The 23,273-nt window shown below is 39.3% G+C and overlaps 1 protein-coding gene across 2 annotated transcripts in view; it reads right to left on the reverse strand.

The window, feature by feature from the left end:
* The window catches only part of DHX40 (DEAH-box helicase 40), a 50,682-nt gene extending 43,814 nt beyond the window's left edge, over positions 1-6,868 (reverse strand). The window contains exons 1-7 of one of the 2 annotated variants that reach the window (XM_006065427.4): positions 6,732-6,868; positions 5,639-5,806; positions 4,104-4,249; positions 2,574-2,693; positions 2,144-2,371; positions 1,854-1,920; positions 585-716 (exon numbers count right to left, since the gene is read on the reverse strand). In XM_006065427.4, coding sequence (XP_006065489.1) covers positions 585-716; positions 1,854-1,920; positions 2,144-2,371; positions 2,574-2,693; positions 4,104-4,249; positions 5,639-5,806; positions 6,732-6,783 — 913 coding nt within the window. In that variant the 5' untranslated portion in view covers positions 6,784-6,868. Of the gene's footprint in view, positions 1-584; positions 717-1,853; positions 1,921-2,143; positions 2,372-2,573; positions 2,694-4,103; positions 4,250-5,638; positions 5,807-6,671 lie in introns of both variants that reach the window. The other variant, XM_006065426.4, reaches the window with a different exon arrangement.
* Between the last annotated feature and the right edge of the window lie 16,405 nt (positions 6,869-23,273).

Below are 23,273 nucleotides of genomic sequence, written 5' to 3' on the forward strand. Positions count from 1 at the left end.
ATACAAAACAAATCTAAACCTCATTCAGTAACATTTATTATGAACAAATAGAATGATCAGAGTTAGAATTTGCTCTCTGAACTTAAAAAAGAACTACATTGTACTTGAAAAGTAGACTAGTATGCGTGGCTACATAAAAAGAAAACAATCCACTCTCTGATACGTCTGGATATATAAGATTCCTAGAAATTCTGTGGCAGTGGCAAATTAGATTTGATTTATGGTACTACTATCAAGGAATTATAGCCCCCATTTCAAAAAATTAATAACAATATTTTTGTTTTGCTGGGAGAGGACACTGCCCTCTCTTAACAACAATAAGGGGGATAGATGACCAAAGTCTTAAAAAAGTGAATGTAAAAAGGCTTCAGTAAAAAAAAAAAGTCATGTCTCTCAAGGGATGAAGGATGGTTCTCCAAACACTATTGATCTGGGCTGTTGGTTTCAAAGGTGAGTTCACTTTGTGAAATTCATTAACCTAAACACTTACTATCTGCACACTGTTGTAAACATGTGATTATCCAATAGATTATTCAATATGAAGTTCTTTAAAAATCAAATTTTCTTTTCTAGTGAGTAATTACCTGTTGTCATAGATCCATAACAGGGCAATATTAGCAAGCCATCTAGAGTGGTATCTTGGACATCATAATCATAATCAACAGATTCTGCCATCTGAAAAAGTAACTCACAACTTTTTTCGATTTCAAACTGACCTGAAATGAGGGGAGAAAATAATGTCAGCAACTGAACAGCAAAATTAATTTAAGAATGAAAAAGAAAAAGCTTTCTAGATTTATGTTAGTTTTGCATATTTTAAACATCTCATTTGATCTAAAGTAGATGAACACAAGTTGTACCCAATCCCAACATAAAATAAAAAATACAGGAAATACCAGTTTCCAAGGAATTTAAATCTCTCAAGGAATAAAAACATTTACAGTCATCAAGTCTTTCATCTCGCTAACATGGTATTTGGGGAAGATTCAATAAAGTTAATCATTACCATAGGGGATACTGCATTTGATGTCAAAAATACTTAAGTTCCTTAAAAAGGCTGAGAGATTGTTACCATGTCTCACTTCTGACATTAGTACAGGCAGTGTAGGAGGTGAGCCATGAAATGACTCAGATCTGTTAGCAGAATGCTGCTACTTGAAGAATCACACCAGTCTGAGATGTAACTATTCTATTTTTGATCCAAAAAAGCATGCGGATGAGACACGGATCCCACACCCTATGCACTGCTACCACACAGCACCCTCCCACCACTCAAAGAAGAAAGCAGCCAGAAGGACGTCTTTTGAAATAATGAAATTAGTCATTCAGATCCAGGACTGTTCAGTGGTTAACAGCTCTATATATGGTAATAAAAATATTAATATTTTACCATTTAGTATCTTCCTACTGAAAGGTAGGTGTATTTTACATATGTTTACTAAGGAGACTTGTGGTGGCTTAGAGGGTAAAACGTCTGCCTGCAATGCAGGAGACCCGGGTTCAATCCCTGAGTTGGGAAGATCCTCTGGAGAAGGAAATGGCAACCCACTCCAATACTCTTGCCTGGAAAATATCATGGACGGAGGAGCCTGGGAGGCTGCAGTCCATGGGGTCGCAAAGAGTTGGACACGACTGAGCGACTTCACTTCAAGGAGACTTGTGCTTTTAGGGCACTGTAAAATTATCTTACATATCTTATAATAAATACAACATCTAAAACTACTCAGATAACCATAAAAGGCTAGGATAAAATGAGTAGAGCCTAGATTTTCCAACAAAGGTACACAGTAGTGTGGTGCCACACTCCCCTCATATAAAGGGCAAAATTTTTAAACCTAGTACTGAATGCTCACCAGTCAGAAAAACCAAGATGTCTCCAGCCATTTCATTTAAATGGATATCCATGGTCACTTTCACAATCTAAAGCAAGAAACACAAGCATAAAATGCTAGTGGAGATAAAGTCCCCCCCACCACTACCACCACCTCCCTCAGTTCCACAGAAAAATTAAATCTGATTCTCAAAAGTCCTAGGACCTATAAAGGCTGCCATTAAAACACTAGAGAAAAAAATGAATTACCAACTACTCAGTCAACTAGAATCATAGATACAGAAAAGACACAATAAGGATGACATGTAATACCGCTTGAATGTATGCAGTATTTTCTCTATCTCGTGGACCAATCAAATTGCAGAATTTTTCTCTGACTGGATAAAGCCTTCCAGGTATATCAAATATTGGACAATTTCCAAAGAATGCAGAGAGCTTGGCTAATTCCATTGTTGCTGACATCACCACGACCTTTAAATGCTCCTTCCTGTTAGGAGACTTCTCCTGAAATAGCTTCTTCAGTAAACCAAATAAGATGTCCTGAAAGAAAAGTAAATTTCTAATAAGTCACAAGTGTACATAACAACCAACTTATTTTAAATATTTTGCTCTCCTTAACCAAAGGATTCCGATTTTAATTGATTAAAATGTAAGGAAGGGAAGGCAATTCACTGTACAGTACAAAGCTACTCCCAAAGAAAGAAAACTGTCTAATAAATAAGTAATAAAGTTAAATACTCACTGTAGTTAGAGTTCTCTCGTGGGCTTCATCCAAAATAATGACACTGAACTTGGTAAGATTCGGATCTCCCAAAATATGTTTCAGTAAACATCCATCAGTCATGTATTTGATCGCTGTTTCCTAATGTTCAAACAGCAGAGTATATTAATATACACATAAAAATAAAAATCACAGAAATGCACTCCTGTTTCGCAAATTAAATTTTTCCCCTCAAATGTACAGACATCAAGGGATCAAACTAATCTGACTAAGAGAGTACATGAAATAGTCTAATAATATATTTTAATAACATGGATGGTAAATTATGAAACTTGTGATCTACACAGGCAGGAAAAGTAAAAGGGGAATGTTCTGGGATAAAGCAACAATAAGGAAATACAATGAAGTCAGTGGAAAGTGGTTAAGACACCGCAGTGACCTCTGGTGAGCAAGCTGTGGGAAACAATAATGAAATGGGATTCATCCCTCTGTCTCAGCTGCTATTTTAGAGAACTTAGGAAATAAAGGAAGGTGGCACCATTCTTCTCATGCTATTCCTCCCTGACCATTGTCCTATTACAAAAATAGTATCAGCCGACTAGCATTAAAAGAAGGTGAGAATAGGAGTTAACAACAGAGCTATCCATAAAACAAGGCAAAGAGAAAAGAAAAATCCGAGCAGTGACCACCAGGAATGCAAAGACAGTATTTGGGGAGTTATTCTGTGCCATTATTGCTAGCCATTCCTATTAGGGACCATAAGCAAATCTGGGATTATTTTGCATCTGGTTTAGGATTCAGAAATCCTGAGGGGATTTCTGAATGTGGCTATGAACTATTACCATGAATACAGAAGATGTTCAACAAATATTTGCTCAATAAGTTTGTTAACTGTCAGTTTTCCACTGACTTCAAGAATTCAACCATATAATATGGATGAACCTTGAAAACATTAGCTAAATGAAACAAGCCACACAAAATTGCATGATTCCACGTTTTAAGTATATAGAAATGCATAGAGATGTAAAGCAGAATAGAAGGTACCAGGGACTACTGGAGGTGGGAGGATGGGAACGTGGAGATACAGCACTGTTTTCTGGGATGGTGAAAATGTTCAGAAAATATAGAGAGTGGTAATGGTTACAAAACACTATGAATGTACTTAATGCCACTGCACTGTTTACCTAAATGTGATCTGAAAATACTAAAAATGGTAAATCTTATTTTATGTATATTTTACTATAATAAAATTTCTTTTCAAAGAACACAAACGTAAGTTACATGTCAAGAACTGTTACAGCTAAAATACACAAGGGAATCCTATGAAAAAATCAACATAACTGTCACAAAACTAATTGAGAAGAGAGAAAAGGAGAAAAGGGAAGGCACCCAGGACAAGACATTAATAACGGGCAATACAAATTAATTCTAACCTGAGGCTTTGTTTCTCTAAAATGCAGATGGAATTTTGAAGTCAAAATCTTCCATAACTTTTCCCACTCTTTCTATAACTTCACACTACTTAACTAAATACAAACAGAACTTTGGTACCTTGGAGCTGCAATCATCAAAACGAACTTGGTATCCTACTTTGGATCCCAATGTGCATTTCATTTCTTCAGCAACCCTTTGAGCAACAGATATGGCAGCTACTTTTCGTGGTTGGGTCACACCAATCATACCGTGTTGTGAAAACCCTACCAAATGCAGAGGTAAAATACACAAAAATGTTAACCATTGCTTCCCATTAAACTGTTTCTGGTCCATTGATACAAACTGTTCAAGAATTTCTAAAAGAAAACTAGGCAAAATTAACAACACATTGTCTTACATTTGCACCATGGAAATTTAAGTATTAATTAAAAATAAGAGTATATATGAATAACCATACACATATACATAATAACCATTCTCACATATATAAGAATACATATTAACAACCATTTAAATGTACATATTTTAATTAGATTTTTTTCCAATTTCAGTCTTAAGATTTACTCTAAAGAGTAAGCCAAGAATTTTTAACCCCTGGGAAGACATAAAATTCCACACACTTCCTAAAATAGACTTACTTTTTCCACAAAAGTTTAAATATACCACTTTTCATAGGTTCTACCATTTTAGTATCTCGGAAAGCGAAATGGATCTTATAACTGATGGTATTTTTTTCTTTACTAATAGTATGTAAAATAGTGCTATGTCTTAAGAGCATCTTTCTAAAAAAATTATTTATTTATTTATCTTTCGTTGTGCTGAGTCTTCATTGCTGCATGGGCTTTTCTCTAGTTTCAGCAACAGGGACTCCTCTCCAGTTGTGGTATATGGGCTTCTCGTTTCAAGCTCTAGGCTGTGAGGGCTTCAGGAGTTGCGGCTCTTGGGCTCTAGAGCAAGGGTTCAATAGCTGTGGCGCATGGGCTTAGTTGCTCTACTGCATGTGGGATCTTCCCAGACCAGGGATCCAACCCATGTCTCTTGTACTGGCAGGCAGATTCTTTACCACTGAGACACCAGGGAAGCCCAACAGATAGCATCTTAAAAGACCTGATTTATCAGAGTAAGTTAATATATAAGCTAAGAAATTTTTATAATATCCAACATAATTTTGCTGTATACCAACCTTATGATATAAAGTTTTACCATACTGAAAGGAAAGACACTGTAAGGGTAATTTGTTAGCTGGCTTGGTGTTAGGAAAATCAAGGAATAAACAGTTACCTGATATCACTCTGGAAAAAGAACCCAGAAATAGTAATGTCATCAACAGATATCAATATATCCCTTCCCCTGAAAATCATTTCAATACCTAACGTTCAACAGTCTACTGCAAGACAACCTACTTAACAGCAGAGAATCAATATCTACCTATAATTCTATCTGGAATTTTTATGGTAACTGAAAATGCCATTTCAAATAATTCCGGAATCCGACATAAGACTGTAAAAAAGAGCGAAACATACAAGGACAGTGTGCCAAGAGAAGAATCGGACTGTAAAACAAATGACAGGCATTTATGTAATACAGAAGTCCTATTAGCTTTTAAGAGGATATTTTTAAATGCTCCCAATATTATCCCAGAATAAAATTACCTGCTTCATATAGATATTTTGGGAGCTGAGTTGTTTTACCACTTCCTGTATTTCCAGTAACAATAAGGAATGAATTGTCCCTCACAGCTTGAATAAGCTTTTTTCTTTGTTTCTGAATGGGAAAAGTTGGAGTAGTTCCTCCCTCCTGTGATGTGCATCCTTTCTCTTCTGTAATGACAGGGCGGGGGTGGGGGTGGAGGTGCAATTAAAAGACCTGTAAAGATATCTCAATTTCCCATAACTGAAAAAGAGAGTGACAATAGAATTTTAGGGCTGGAAAGAATCAACCCATGACTTCTCGGTGAAATCGCTTACATCCCATTTGCGAGCGAGTGTTTCTAAGCTCAAAGCAACTTTTTAGTGAGATCAACTTGAGCACTTCTTAATGCATGACTCAAAGTATCTGACAAAGTAAGCCTAGCACAAGGCAATATATTTGCAGGTATACCTATCCAGAAGCACAAAACCCAATTTTATTAAATAATAGACCCTAAAACTGGAACAGGGTAGAAAAACTCTCGGCTGAATGAAAAGCCACCTGTATTTGCTTCTGATTCACGGTTCAAGTTAGGTCCCTGTTCAGAGCGACTGATATCCCAGAAGGCCAAGTGGTGGGTAACCATGGAAACTGGCTCCTGGAAACTGGCTCCCTTCATACCGTACCCAAAGGCAGGCTGGCGGCCCGGGGAAGGGGCGGAGGGGCGGAGGGGCGGAGGGGTGGGGGGGAACGGGTGGGTAGAGAACAAAGGCTTTCTGAGCCTATTTAAGAGCAGGACGCGTCCCGGCGTTGGGGTGCACTTTTTTGCTCCTCAGCAGGGTTTTCGCCCAACTTAGATCTGGGACCGCCCCTCTCCAGTCCAAAGTGGCTCACTGGACGCAAAGTTCGCCTCCGGCTTAGAGGGCGACAGGAAGGCTGCACCTTGCAGCCTCCTCTTCTCCTCCTGTCTCAGGCGGACTTTCATCCCCCCCGCCCCCTCCCCAAAGCCCCGTGCTACCACTCCCGCTGGCCTCTACGGAGTCCCGCGGACCGCACCTCTATCAGCGACGGAACCTGCCGAAGGCCGCTCTTCCTGGAGGTCTCTCGATCTCTCACCTTCCTCCTGCCGCCTTGGCGCCCTGCCCGCGACGGCGGGAAACCGGGACATAGACCTGGCCCCGAGCGGAGGTGAGCACGTCCACCGGTCCTGGGTAGATGGGCGGGGAGAGGCAAAGACGCGCCCTGATGACGTCGCGGTGTTTACTTCCGCGCGTGCGACTCGGGCGAGGGGCGGGGGAGCCGCCCGATGACGTGGCACGAGGAGCCCGCCCTCCCCGACGCCGAGCGGAGCGCCAGCTACCGGGTGTTTCCCGCCAGCCTCCCGCGTGCTCTGCGGCTCCGCGCGCGAAGCTAGCCCCGACGTCCGGGAGGGCCCTGTCCAGGGTCTCCGCTTGTGCGCAAGAGCCAGGAGACGCCTTTTTTAAATCAGTGGTCGCTGCAGACGTATCCAACCTTCACATACCTAACGTGATGTGACCCTTTGTCAGGAGCTGAAATCTAGCGTTTGGCATTCCACAACATTGTCACCTTCAGTGAAAGTCGGTCAGTGGTGTCCGACTCTTTGCGACCCCAGGGACTATACAAGCCATGGAATTCTCCGGGCCAGGATACAGGACTGGGTAGCTGTTCCCTTCTCCAGGGGAATCTTCCCACCCAGGGATCGAACCCAGGTCTCCCGCATTGCAGGCGGATTCTTTACTAGCTGAGCCACAATTGCTCGTACTGAAATGTCCTGCAACGGCACACGGGTTTTGAGAGGCACACCTGAACTTCTTGTTCTGTAGTGTCAAAAATTAGGCTCCCCACGCTGTTCATCGGGGACACTGTGAACATGCACAGGACCCTGCATGTTAAATTAGATTTACATGCGTATTTCCTTCTCCTTTCCCCCAGCTAGACGCAGGGCAGCAACTTGAGAAAACTGTGATACACTCGACCCAGCAAAGTGTTTCAAAGTGGGCTGTTAATATTTTTTTAATTTACTGGATGGTTGGATGAATGATTTGATTTCCAGAGAAGTTAATCGCATTTATTTATTTATTTTGCTGCACCACGGGCATCTTGTGTGATCTTAGTTCAGCAACCAGGGATGAAACCGGTGCCCCCTGCCCTGGAATCAAGGAGTCTTAACCACTGGACTGTCAGGAAAGTCCGCTAAGCTCATGTTAATGGTTGTTGATTCCTTGGAAACCACAAGAATTGAAAAGTTAAATGCATATACAACGATTCAGGTGGGGTGAATTTTTCAGCATAGGTACTTTGTGAAGCAGGTCTTTCTGTTGTAGAAACTTGCAATTTTGTAAGTAGTGTCAATCATAACAAAAGCGGTGCAAGAAGATTATTTCCTGGACTTCCCAACTCTTCCTGCTGTTAGACTTAACCAGTATTTACTGCCAAAGACAACTCAAATTATCACTTTACGTTAACTAGAAGTCCCTACTCTCCTATCTGACTAGGCTTCAAAAGATGTCATTGGACCTGAAGATTTTGCTATACTCATTAAAAATATATGTATACCAACTCCTTTTAAATGGGACTGATAAACATCTCCTAAAATGCAAGTTTATCAGATTTTGAGTGAGAGCAACTTTCTAATAACTTTGTATCTCCAAACCTGCATTCTATAGGAATAGATCTATAGAAGGACATCCCAGATTTCTCTCATCCGTTAAAGGAATCTCCTAACATCCTGTATTCTGCTAGAAATTTAAACTATCACAAATCAGAGAAACCACAAAAAAGCAAAAATACATTTGTAGTATTGGCAAGGTATTGGTGAGTACAGGGCATGATAAGTCAGTTTTGGGGCTTCCCTGATGATGGTGTTGTTCAGTCACTCAGTTGTGTCTGACTCTTTGAGACCCCCATGGACGGCAGCAGTCCAGGCTTCCCTGTCCTTCACAATCTCCCAGAGCTTGCTCAAACTCATGTCTATCGAGTCAGTGATGCCATCCAACCATGTCATCCTCTGTTGTCCCCTTCTCCTCCTGCCTTCCAATCTTTCCCAGCATCAGGGTCTTTTCAAATGAGTCGGTTCTTCACATCAGGTGGCCAAAGTATTGGAACTTCAGATTCAGCATCAGTCCTTCCAATGAATATTCAGGATTGATTTCCTTGAGGATTGACTGGTTTGATCTCCTTGCAGTCCAAGGGACTCTCAGGAGCCTTCTCTAGAACCATAGTTCTAAAGCATCGGTTCTTCGGTGCTCAGCCTTCTTTATGGTGACAGGCCCGGATTGGGCGAATTTAATTCAGATGACCATTATGTCTACTACTGCGGGCAAGAATCTCTTAGAAGAAATAGAGTAGTCAACAAGAGTACAAAATGCAGTACTTAGGTGCAATCTCAAAAAGGACAGAATGATCTCAGTTTGTTTCCCTGGTGACTCAGTGGTAAAGAATCTGCCTGCCAGTGCAGGGGACACGGGTCCCAGCACTGATCCGGGAGGATCCCACATGCCTCGGGACAACTAGGCCCATGTGCCACAACTACTGAGCCTGTGTTCTAGAACCTGTGAGCTGCAGCCACTGAAGCCCACGAGCCTGGAGCCCATGCTCCGCAATAAGAGAAACCATTGCCATGGGAAGCCCGCACACGGCAACTAGAGTGTAGCCCTCACTCACTGCAGCTAGAGAAAGCCCGCTTGCAGCAACAAAGACCCAGTGCAGCCATAGGGAAATAAATCTTTTAAAGAAAATAGTCCTTTCTAAGAAAATGAGCAGAATCATTTCAGACCAATGACAGTGACCATTTATTGAGCGCTTAGCAGTTAAACGTATAATATAAATTTTTTCATTTCTTCTTCACAAAAACCCATAAAAGTAATTATCACTAATTTTCACATATGGAAATCAAGGCTCACGTATTTGCCCAAGATAACAAAACAAAGAGGTAATAGGACTAGGTTTCAAAGCCACGCTAATAACCACTATACTGTAATGGGAGATGGAAATACCTAAATCTTGGTGGCTAATATATTTTCTTCCAATGTTTGTAAATCAACTATTATAAAATTATTTCATTCTCACATGAGAATTACCCAATGAGAGGATCCAGAATAAAACCTGCAAGCCAAGAATAAGAAAAAGTAAAAGTGAAAAGCTCAAATGTTGTTTAACGCTATTGATTTTAAAACCAAGGCCATTTAAAGCATGTTGTCATTAATAACCATGTGCTCAGGTTTACTTCATATTGAAAGATCAACAGTTATTTCCTGCTCAGTGAGTTTACAAATTATAATGGCAAGTAAGATAGAAGTACAGGTTGAAAATAAGAAAATGCATGGGTTGAATCTGCAAAGAAAAGTCAGTGTTCTCAACAACATCGACTCTACATCCTGTTTTCTTTGCTCACAAGGAAAACCTGAAGGAAATAATATTCAAAAAAGTGTGAGAACTGTGACTTGCACCTAGCTGCTATTGATTCATAAGCAGTCTTTAAAATGTTCTTGAATCCATACAATGTACTTCTGAGCTTTCAAAAGACAGGAAGGAGTCTCGGTATTCAATATTTATAGGGATTTCCCTGGCGGTCAGTGGTTAAGACCCCACACTTCCACTACAGAGGCCTCAGGTTCAGTCCTTAGTGCAGGAGGAAAAAAAAACTTACAAAAATGGAATCTTATTTTTAAATTGGAGAAGGAAATGGCAACCCACTCCAGTATTCTTGCCTGGAGAATCCCATGGACAGAAGAGCCTGGAGGGCTACAGTCCATGGGGTCGCAAAGAGTCAGACATGACTGAGCGACTAACACACACACACACACACATAATTTTTAAATCCTTTTCAGAAAGAAAGGAGAGTAGAGAGTAGAGAACCATGGTTATAATTTAAAAGAAACAAGTGGTACAGAAAGAAAAATCATCACAGATATTAATACAGTAAAATCCAGAAAGTCAAAAAAACACCAGACAAATGGCAATATGTTGAATGTTAATCATAACAGAAAGTCAAGAAAGAGAGTGAGCGATAGTGTCAAAGTCCCTGGATTTTTTTTTTTAATCCATGAATTTGACCAAGCCAATAGTTGTTTTGGTAAAAAGAAGTAGATAAGAGCCAGACTGTAAGTGGGTGGGAAAAGAATTAGAGAGCACACTGAAAAATGCACTTAATGCACTTGGAGATGTTTGATTAGAGTCAAGGAAGGTAAATGAAAGGAGAGAAGAGAATAGCCAGAAAAAGCTGCTGCTGATACAGTGTATGTGTGATGATTCATGGTCAGTGAAATTGTTGGGGGTGTAATTACAGGGTGTCTTTAGGAGACTTGAAACACAGAGGTAGTGATGAGGGAGAAAAAGTACGTTCACATCTTGAGAATGAATGCAGGGCTAGAAGAGGGAGAAGAAACTTTTAATCAAAGTAGGTGTAATACATCTGCATTTGTGACAAATTTGTATCCCCAAATATGAATCTGATTGTTCCTCTCTGTCTCTCTCCTTTATTTCTGTCTTTCTTGTAAACCAAAGAGTTTTCTTCTGCTCCAGTCCTCACCAGAGAAGAAACAAAGACATAAGTACATGGCCGACCTAGAGGCCTAGATCGGAGCTTTCTGTACATGCTGAAGAACTGGTTATTGCTTTTCTCAGGCAGGTAAGACTGAGCCTCGAGAGGGCAGAGAGAAGAGAGAATGTAAGGAGAAAGGAAGAACTGATTGAAGGAATAAGGCGCCCTCGAAGTAACCAAGAGAAAGAGGATCTTTCACTAGAAAGTCCTAGTGGCAGGCATTCAAGATGAACCACCTGAAGTATGGACCATTCCTCCTTTAAAAATAAGTTAAAAGCCAAAACTATGACCAGTTAGTCACTTAGCAGTCCTGGACGCATGTAAGCCTGGAAAGTGAGAGGGAAGCTTGTATGTTTTGCAGGGAATGGAGACATGAAGAAGAACCTCACTCCCTAAACCAGACAGTTAGACAGAAACAATAGAGAATTTTATAAGTGAGGTAGTGGACCCTATGCCACTGTTATCTATTCTATTAACATTCCTGTAGATGTTAGTGATTTAGGCATTTTGAGGAAAACAGTTAGATGGCCATACCATTGAACTTATAGACCCTGATGCTGGGAAAGATTGAAGGCGGGAGGAGAAGGGGACGACAGAGGATAAAATGGTTGGATGGCTTCACCGACTCAACGGACATGAGTTTGAGTAAACTCCGGGAGTTGGGTGATGGACAGGGAGGCCTGGCGTGCTGCAGTCCATGGGGTCACAAAGAGTCGAACATGACTGAGCAATTCTTTCTGAACCCTTCAGTTCGAAAGTAAAAAATCAACATCATCCTACTTTCTTCTCTTTCTTTGTTCTTTTTTCAGTGTGCATATATTAAGATTTGATAAGTATCACAAGGCCACTTACCAAGCAGTCATTAATCATTCATCAATAATAATATTTAATTGAAGGACTTCCCTGGTAGTCTTTAAGACCCTGTGTTTCCAATGCAGGGATTGAGAGTTGATCCCTGGTTGGGGAAGTAAGTGCCCACATGCTGTGTGGTGGGGCCAAAGAAATTAGTTTTAAATTTTATTTCATGCAGAGACTAATAAAACGTGTGACACTTTTAGTCATTGTCAGTGAAAATTGATACTTTACACATATATGTAATAATTGTGCATGAATGTGTGGCATTCCCATTAGTCTATCAATAAAACAGGAACTCTTTCAAATAAAAGCTCAGTGAGGGGCTTCCCTGGTGGTCCAGTGGTTCAGAATCCACTGAACCAATGCAATGGAATCGCCTTCCAATGCAGGAGACGGGGGTTCAGTCCCTGTTGGGGAACTAAGATCCCACATGTTCGTGTGCCACAACTAGACCCCCGCACCACAGTGAAGATCCTGCGTGCCACCACTAAGACCCAGAACGGCCAAAGATAAATAAATATATATATTTTTTTAGAAAGCTCAAAGAGTACTCTTAACTTCCTGTTCATTCATTCATGTGTTCATTCAGTAAGTATTAGAAAGCACAACCATATTATTCATCCTTCTTAATAGCCATATAGAGGCATAAAAATACACATAAGAGATTATCATTACCTTCAAGTAGTCAAGGAGCTAAATAATTACAGGAGGAAAAACTAGCTAGAGTGACCAGAGATTTTTTGGAGTTAATGCTATTTGAACTGAGCTTTGAAAGTTGGAAAGGTTGCAGTAAATGCCAGGGAAAGATTTTGGATAGAGGAAATCTCACAAAAACACTAATAGAGTGACCAAGATATTATTAATTACAGATGATTGAGAAATCTGCAAAATTAATATTTTATCTCTGGTGACCGTCTCTGTAAATCTTTCACTTGCCTGAAGGTGGCAAGCTGGGTTTATCTGAGAAACTCCAGCATCAACATTATTTGAAGAAAAAAATGAAACAGTACTATATCTCTAGGAAGAAAACAAAAACAAAACCTTTTATTCACATTTAACTCACAAAATCAAAAACTAAAAAAGATCGAAATTACTAACATAAGTAAACATTTAAATACTGTACATATTTAATGTTACTTATTTCAAAGCACAAAGATTTTGTATCATAAGTATTTTACATTCTAACTTAAAGTTTTATTGTCCTTATTGATTTCTCAGTTATGATACAATTTTTTCATAAGAGAAAGAGAGGAATTATACTTTTTAAATATGATCATTAAAATCTGTGATAGAGCCTGTATATAAGACTTTGGGGATATGGTAAATTTTATTGAGCCTTAATTTCTGAATGGTAAAAAGTAATATTTTTAGTGTATACATGCATGCATGCTCAGTCCCTTTGGTCATGTCTGACTCTTTGCAACCCTGTGAACTGTAGCCAGCCAAGCTCCTCTGTCCATTGGATTCTCCAGGAAAAATACTGGAGTGGGTTGCCATGCTCTCCTCAAGGGGATCTTCCCCACCCAGGGATCAAACCCTCATCTCCTGCATTGCAGGTGGATTCTTTACCTTGGAGCCACCAGGTAAACCCTTTTAGTGTATGCTGCTGCTGCTGCTGCTGCTAAGTCGCTTCAGTCGTGTCTGACTCTGTGCGACCCCATAGACGGCAGCCCACCAGGCTCCCCCGTCCCTAGTTGTATGCGTTTTTTGATGAGTGCATATGGTATATAACCACCACTAGAGTAAAGATATAAGACAGTTACATTATTCTAACAAATTCCCTTGTGCTCCTCTGTGGGTCAGTCACTTCCTTTACTTCTGGATGCTGGCAACCACTTGTTTTCTGTCTCTATAGTTTTGCCTATTCCAAAATATTATACGAAAGGAATCAGACAGTATGTACTCTTTTCTAGTCTGGCTTCTTTCATTCAGCATAATTACCTTAAGATTCAGCTATAGTTGAATACAGTTGTAGTGTGTATTAACAATGTAATCCTTTTTATTGTTGAGTAGTATTTTGATCTATGGATGTATCACAATTTATTTATCAGTTCATTAATTCAGGAAATGTACGTTGTTTCCAGTTTTTGGTGATTATGCACAAAGTTACCATAGACATTGGCATACAGATTTTTGAGTGACCTTATATTTTCTTTTCTCTTGAGTGAATATATAGGAGTGGAATTGCTAGGTCAAATGATAAATGTATGTTTACAAGAAACTGCCAAACCGTTTTTCCAAAGTGACTGATCCATTTTGCACTTCTACCAGCCATGGATGAGAATTCCAGTTGCTCTCCATTCTTGCTAGGACTTGATATTGTCAATTTGATTGTTTGTTTGTTTTACCATTCTAATGGATAGTAGTCAGATGTCATTGTGGTTGTAACTTGCATATCTCTATGGAATGATGTCGACAATATTTTATGTATTTATTTATAGTCTGTGTATCTCTTTGGTGAAATATCTGTTCAAATCTTTTGCCCACTGGTGTGTGGGAGGGAGATGTTACTTATTTTATCATTAAGTTTTGAGAATTCCTTATGGATTCTAGATTCAAGTCCTTTACCAGATATATGCTTTGCCAACATTTTTACCTAGTCTTTGGCTTGCCTTTTAATTTTGTTAATTGTATCTTTCAGAGAGAAGAGTTTAATTTTGATGAAGTTCAATTTAGCAATTTTGTATGTGTGTGTGCTTTTGGTGTGGTATCTAAGAAATCTTTGCTTCATCCAAGGTCACAAAGATTTTCTTATGTGTTTTCTTCTAGAGTTTTTATAGTTGCAGGTTATATAGTTTGATTTATAATCCATTTTGAATTGATCTTTGTATAAGCTATGGGTCTTTTAAATTGTTTAATTAATTTTAAAATTTTCATTAATTAATTATTTGAATTTTGGGTGCACTGGGTCTTCACTGCTGTGGGTGGGCTTCCACTAGTTGTGGTGAGCAGGGGCTTCTCTTGTTGCAGAGCACGGGCTCTAGACACTTCGGCTTAGAAGTTGTGGCACCTGGGCCCTAGAGTGTGCAGGCTTCAGTGGTTGTGGCAGGCACATGGGCTTAGTTGCCCTGTGGCATGTGGGATCGTCCCAGACCAGGAATGAAGCCCATGTCCCTTATCCAGTGGATTCTTAACCACTGGAACATCAGAAAAGTCAAGGTTCTATTTTTTCATATAGATGTCTGATTATTCAAGCATCATTTCTTCATGGGAGAAAAATGTAGCAGAAGTAGAGACTTACACTTTTAAATTATACAGTTAAAATCCGTGATAGGTTCTGTTGGAGAAATTTTTCCAACTTTTTGTTTTTCAACTTTTTCACTTTATTTTCCAATTATTACACCCTATCTAAAAAGAGCACTGTAGACAAATAACAAGGTCCTATTGTATGGCACAGGGAACTGTATTCTATACAGTTAAATCACAAGGGAAAAGAATATGAAAAAGAATATATATATGTCTGTATGTATGTATAACTGAATGGGCTTCCCTGGTGGCTCAGATGGTAAAGAATCCATCTGCCATGCGGGAGCCCTGGGTTTGATCCCTGGGTTGGGAAGAGCCCCTGGAGGAGAGCGTGGCAACCCCCTCCAGTATTCTTGCCTGGAAAATCCCCATGGACAGAGGAGCCTGGAGGGCTACAGTCCCCGGGGTCTCAAAGAGTCGGACATGACTGAGCGACTGAGCGTGATCACTGAGTCACTTTGCTGTAAGACGTAATTAACACAACACTGTATACTTGTGTTATACTATGCTTTGTATACTATACTTCAGTCAAAATAAATAAATAAATAAAACGTTTTATAGCATGGATGGACCTTGAGGACATTAAGCTAAATAAAGTAAGTCAAGTAGAGAATGAAAAATACTATACGATATCCCTTAGATGTGAAATCTAAATGAATGAAAAAAGGAAAAACTGGAAAAAAATAAATAAATGAAAAGAGCAGTTTCTGTCTTGGATTTTCTGTCTCAGTTCATTCTATTTAGCAGGGTCAGAATTTTATCTCTGCAAAAATCACTGCAAATCACTCCAAAATCACTGCAGATGGTGATTGCAGTCATGAAATTAGAAGACACTTGCTCCTTGGAAGAAAAGCTATGACCAACCTAGGCAACTAAAAAGCATAAACATTACTTTGCCAACAAAGGTATGTCTAGTTAAAGCTTTGGTTTTTCCAGTAGTCATGTATGGATGTAAGAGTTGGACCATAAAGAAAGCTGAGCACCGAAGAACTGATGCTTTTGAACTATGGTGTTGGAGAAGACTCTTGAGAGTCCCTTGGACTGCAAGGAGATCAAACTAGCCAATCCTAAAGGAAATCAATCCTGACTATTCATTGAAAGGACTAATCCTGAAGCTGAAGCTCCAATACTTTAGCAGCCTGATGTGAAGAACTGTCTCTCTGGAAAAGACCCGGATGCTTGGAAAATTGAAAGTGGGAGGAGAAGGGGACGACAGAGGATGAGATGAGATGGTTGGATGGCATCACCAACTCAATGGACATGAGTTTGAGCAAGCTCCGGGAGTTGGTGATGGACAGGGAGGCCTGGTGTGCTGCAGTCCATGGGGTCATAGAGAGTCCGACACAACTGAGTGACTGAACTGAACTGAAAAAGAAATTTGACTAAGCAGAATTAAACCCAATTCTTACAAAATACTTCTAAGCTTTATCCAACACCACCGACTTTACAAATCTCATCACAAAGTAAATATACACAAAGGAAATACAGTCTAGACAAAGGAAACAAATCTAATTTAATAATCTAGGGATTACTAAAATGATGAGATTTTAGTTGATAGTTATGAGGCTTTGCACATATGTATAATTTTTACTTTACACTAAGTTAGCCATGTCTCGTTTTACATAATTGTAAATTAGAGAGAAAATTCATCTTTTTGACTACACGGAATTTCCAGCAACCTAGTGCATTAAATCTGAATGATCCACTCTTACCTTATGGGAAAAAAGGCTTACAGATGCTTGATAAAATATTAGAAAGAGAAAAATTCCTAGATGCCAAAAACCAATGGAGAATGCAGATCTACTAGAAAATTAAAAACTGTTTTGTGGGGGTGGTCTTCTGTGAGGACCCTTGCAGGGAATTTCCATAGAGTAAACATCCCCTACTAATGAGGAGCTCACAACAAAAAACTACACATCACATGAAGAAACACACCATCAGGAGAAAGATTAGGAAGCCCAACAAACAGGGAAACGATCTCAAGAACCAGAAATAACAGGAAAACCTGAAGTATAAAAGAAATGTTTTAAATTATTTAAACAATCTAAAAAATAGAACCATAATGGAAGAAAACATGATAAAAGCAAACAGGTAGATTTGCAAACATAGTAAAATTAAACATTAAAAATATATTTCTTTGACATTAAAAGGCCCATGGACAGTTTAAACAAATCAAGAGAAAATTGTAAAGTAGAAGACAGAGCTTAGGAAATCACATACTTATGAAGAGATAGAAAACATGAAAAAGAAATTAAAAGATATGAGGCCAGAATGAAAAGACCCTATGCATTTTTTATATATTTATTTTTACTTATTTTGCTTTTCTAAATTTTGTCTGTGCGAGCTCCTTCATTGTGATGCTCAGGCTCAGTTCTCCAACCAGGGATGGAGCCTGCATTCCCTGCCTTGGGAGGCAGAGTCTTAACCACTGGACTACCAGGGAAATCCCAAAGAAGACTCAATAGCTGTTGAAAAGGAGCTCCAGAGTGATAGAATAAACAAAAATCAACAAAGAAGCAATGTATGAGTAGGTAATCACTGAGGCCCAAGCAAGGAACAAAAAATCATATATTTTCATATGAAACATATAGATGTTTATGAAACACGTTTTATATGAAACATATATGTTTCATCTAAACAAAGTGAAACATAGAACAAAACTGAAAAAGAGAGAATCTTAAAAGCAACAAGATAAAAAACATTTCTTACAAGTGAACAATAATACATTATCAGCAGGTTTCTCATCAATAAAATAGAGAAAAAACAATAGAATGGCAGGGATCACCACATGGTTAAGGAAAAATTGTCAAGAAGTCTATACGCAAAGTATCATTTGAAAGTGAGGCTGAAGTTAATGTATAGTCAGACAAATATTAAAATAGTTTAATAGTAATAAATTGCTGCTTAAAATATGCTCAAGTCTATAGTTCAGTATGAAGGAAAATGAAACCAGGAAGAAACATTGGCTGTAAGTACTAACTGTGGACAGAAAAGTTAGTAAAACTTACTGGTAAATCTAAATTAAACCGAGTATTTATAGGAATATAGATGCTTATTTCTAAGTTGAGAGGGTTTTTGAAAAGGTGAAATTAAATTACTATAGTAACATGAATGATGGGAGAATTGATGCTTCTAAGATTGTATATTGTTCGAAAGAGGCTGACAATATCTTAGACTGGTTGAGTGTGCATGTTATAAGTTTAAGGGTAAAAACTGAATTAATAAAAAGAAAGTGTGTATTGTTATATAAGTATGAAAGAGAAGCAAAGTTAAGTTCTTGTTAGTTTAACTATTATGAATAAAATATACTTGACAACCATGAACTTCTAACCAAAAGAGAAAGAATCCAAGGAAAAAAAAAATAAAACAAAAGCTTAAAGCTTTTGTATAATTACAGTGAAGAAAAGATGGAGTTCAAAATGTGTAAGCCTATAAGAAAATAGCACAATTTGTTTTCTGATATTTTTTCTGTATCACATAAACAATTATGTAAATAAGTCTGAAATCCTGTCTGTTTACCAGAGAAAGTTCTTTTTATTCCCATAACAAATAAAGGTTAATGTTTTTTAATATGCAATGTCCAAGCCAGTAGAAGTGGAGGAAAAATAAAAACTTAATAGAAGCTGAGAAAATACAGAAAAGGAAGTAAAAACACGAATAGAACATGCAAAATAAGATAGTAGAAATAAATTCTATATTAGTAAAGTTGCAAAAGTTCACTTATAGCATGATACAAAAAAAGGTTTAAATACAGCATAATACTGTCTCAATAACATTTCTAAACACACAAAAATAATAACATTGCTAATGTAGTAAAATAAATTACTACACCTGTGTAGTAAAATATTAAACAAAAAACAAGGGATACATACTGACTTCTGGACACTGGTTACCTGTGGTAAAGTAGGGAAGCAAATGAGATGATGAAATGGTTGCTCTAACTATATTAGTAATTTTTATTTTTCTTAAAAGAATCTGAAACTAATATGGCAACATGTTAAGATTTGCTGTTAAGTACATAGTTCGATCCCTGGATCTGGAAGATCCCCTGGAGAAGGAAATGGCCACCCACTCCAGTATTCTTACCTGTGAAATCTCATGGACGGAAGGAGCCTAGTGGGCTACAGTCCGTGGAGTCTCAGAAGAGTCAGACACGACTTAGCAGCTAAACAATAACATAGACATTTATTATTTTCTTTGCTTTTCTATATATCTGAATTATTTACATTAAAAACTCTCAAAGCATCTCAGGAATATCTCAATAAACAAGCCTATTTGTGCAAATAAGTAGTTATTTATAAACATCTTACTGGTTATGAGAACATGGAGGGAGCCTGCAAAAGTCTCTTTTCCACATCATTTGTAAACACAGCTTATAGGAAAGACAATGTACCATATCCCATTCCTGGTTATCTCTTTGACCCTCTACCGCAGAGAAGTTGAAGGTAGAAGATCCTTGAGATCTAAGACGGTATTTCTGTACATATTACAAAGCATCCAAAACACTCCTCTCACCAATGTTTAGTAGTTTTCAAAGGAAGAAAAGAAATGGAAGCATACAGAAGGTAAGGTACACACTTCCTGTGGGAGCTTTGGTGTGTCCATGTCTTTGTTTTTCTAACTATCCATAGATTCAAGGCAACTGTGAGTCTTTTGTTGTTGAAAGAATTAAATGAATCTGGAAAAGACAGAGAGGAGAGGAAAGGACCATATGAAAAATATATGCAGTTAAAGTTCTCCAAATAAGAACCGGAATGCACTCTCCCTATCTCAAGCTTCAAACTGGAAAATTTTTGAAAGTCATTTTGAAATTCTATTTTCCCCAAAGGCCTAAATAATGAACAGCCTAAAATACGAAATACAAATTTCTTTTTTCTCTCCTCCATGGTCATAAATTGTGTTAACACTAACGGACAAAGCTAGAGGAGGTGATGGAATTCCAGTTGAGCTATTTCAAGTCCTAAAAGATGATGCTGTGAAAGTGCTGCACTTAGTATGCCAGCAAATCTGGAAAACTCAGCAGTGGCCACAGGACTGGAAAAGGTCAGTTTTCATTCCAATCCCAAAGAAAGGCAATGTCAAAGAATGTTCAAACTATCGCACAGTTGCACTCATCTCACACGCTAGTCAAGTAATGCTCAAAATTCTCCAAGCCAGGCTTCAGCAGTACGTGAACCATGAACTTCCAGATGTTCAAGCTGGTTTTAGAAAAGGCAGAGGAACCAGAGATCAAATTGCCAACATCTGCTGGATCATCGAAAAAGCAAGAGAGTTCCAGAAAAACATCTACTTTTGCTTTATTTGACTATTCCAAGGCCTTTAACTGTGTGGATCACAACAAACTGTGGGTAATTCTTAAAGAGATAGGAATTCTAGACCACCTTACCTGCCTCCTGAGAAATCTGTATGCAGGTAAAGAAGCCACAGTTAGAGTTGGACATGGAACAACAGACTGGTTCCAAATCGGGAAAGGAATATGTCAAGGCTGTATATTGTCACCCTGCTTATTTAACTTATAGGCAGAGTACATCATGCGAAATGCTGGGCTGGATGAAGCACAAGCTGGAATCAAGATTGCCGGGAGAAATACTAATAACCTCAGATATGCAGATGACATCACCCTTATGGCAAAAAGTGAAGAAGAACTAAAAAGCCTCTTGATGAAAGTGAAAGAAGAGAGTGAAAAAGTTGGCTTAAAACTCAACATTCAGAAAATAAAGATCATGGCATCCAGTCCCATCACTTCATGGCAAATAGATGGGGAAACAATGGAAACAGTGGCAGCCTTTATTTTGGGGTCTCCAAAATCACTGCAGATGGTGATTGCAGCCATGAAATTAAAACACACTTGCTCCTTGGAAGAAAAGTTATGACCAACCTAGACAGCATATTAAAAAGCAGAGACATTACTTTGCCAACAAAGGTCCGTCTAGTCAAGGCTATGGTTTTTCCAGTGGTCATGTATGAATGTGAGAGTTGGACCATAAAGAAAGCTGAGCACTGAAGAATGGATGCTTTTGAACTGTGATGTTGGAGAATACTCTTGAGAGTCCCTTGAACTGCAAGGAGATCCAACTAGTCCATCCTAAAGTAAATCAGTCCTGAGTATTCATTGGAAGGACTGATGCTGAAACTGAAACTCCAATACTTTGGCCACCTGATGTGAAGCACCGACTAATGGGAAAGGACCCTGATGCTGGGAAAGATTGAAGGTGGGAGGAGAAGGGGAGACGACAGAGGATGAGATGGTTGAATGGCATCAGCAACATGATGGACATGAATTTGAGTGGGCTCCAGGAGTTGGTGATGGACAGGGAGGTGCTGCAGTCCATGGGGTCGCAAAGAATCAGACATGACTGAGCGACTGAACTGAACTGAACTGATAGCTTATATAATTAGGGAGTATTTGCCATGCTCCTTCAAAAAGAAATTGGAGTAATACTGGGGGGAAAATAAACATCTTGTAAATCCCCAGTTCCTGGTTGTCTTGCAGAGGAAGACCACTTACACTGTTAGGATTGCCCCTGTCTGCCATTAAGATGGAGACATTCAGTGCCCACCTTCTTCTAGTGAAGCAGGAGGATATAGAGAAAGACCGTTTAGAGACAGAGAGGGAGTGGACGGTGAGTGGTGGCTCTGAAGGTGGAAAGGAGAGTTGGACCCCTGTGTTTTGGTGCCTTTCTGCTGGGCAACTTTCTAGAGGAGGATGATATGTTAGACAGCATGAGGAGAAAGCTGAAAGGGCTTTGTGAAAGGGCTCATGCCCTGCTTTTGTTTGACTCAGCTTAAGAGCTGATCTGGGCTTCCCTGGTGACTCAGATGCTAAAGAATCCTCCTGCAATGCAGGAGACCTGGGTTCGATCCCTGGGTTGGGAAGTCCCCTGGAGGAGGGTATGGCAACCCACTCCAGTGTTCTTGCCTGGAGAATCCCATGGACAGTTGCCTGGCGCGGTGCAGTGCATAGTTGGGCATGACTGAAGCAACTTAACACACATGCACAAGAGCTGATACAGAGGATTGTTCAACAATGACACAGAGAAGTGGGTGGATGGATCAGCCTGAAGCAGTGGTCCTGGCTCTGATGTGACCTGCAGTGGATCCTGGTGAGAGAGCACAGAAATAAGGATGAGTCTAGAGCAATTAAGAGGCTTTAGTGTGTAGAGCAAATGACCTAAACCCCAGACCCAGTGACGATACCAGCACACCGCCCAAAGACCACGTAATACTGGCCACATCTCAGAGGGGCCCTCGATGGCTGCCAGTCCACAGAGGTGCCATTCTGCCACAGGGACAGATTTGCATCCTGAGACCACGCAGAGATCTGAAGCCTCTCCTCTCCTCCCCACCGCAAGGTCACAAGTCCTTCTGTACATCCAGACACACTATTTGAAAGAGAAGCAAGGTTAACGGGAAAGTAATGTGAAGGATTTTTGCACCTACCCAAAAGAAAATGTATTATTCAAAAGTAACTCTTTATAGGAATTCCCTGGCAGTTCAGTGGTTGACTCAGAGCTTCCACTGCAGGGGGCACAGTTGGAGAACTAAGAACCTGCAGGGCTAGTGATGAGGCCCAAAAAAAAGTGACTATTTTTTTAAACTAAAAAAAAAAAGAGGAAAGTACCTTGAATTGACAAACTTAAAGGTTGGGTCTTTTTTTTTTTCCCTCCCATTATAGAAGTTTACAAGGAAAATTCGGTCTATCAAAGAAAATAATGAACAACTTTTTTTTTTTTTTTTTTTTTTGCATATTGGAATTACAGTGTGAATACATTTTTGGCCCCACTATACACATCTTTCACAAACAGTTAGACACGACCGAGCCACTGAACTGAACTGAACTGATACACATTTTAAAGGATTATTTTTCAGATTGTTGTTTCTCCTGATGTTAATACCCTTCCTTGATTCGCTTGTATTAGCACGTCTGAAATAAACTGCAGTCCCCATGGTATTGGCTAAGGAGGTTCCAAACGCAAATACCAGCTTCACCTATT

The sequence above is a fragment of the Bubalus bubalis genome, chromosome 3 (assembly GCF_019923935.1).
Source record: "Bubalus bubalis isolate 160015118507 breed Murrah chromosome 3, NDDB_SH_1, whole genome shotgun sequence".
Lineage (NCBI taxonomy): Eukaryota > Metazoa > Chordata > Mammalia > Artiodactyla > Bovidae > Bubalus > Bubalus bubalis.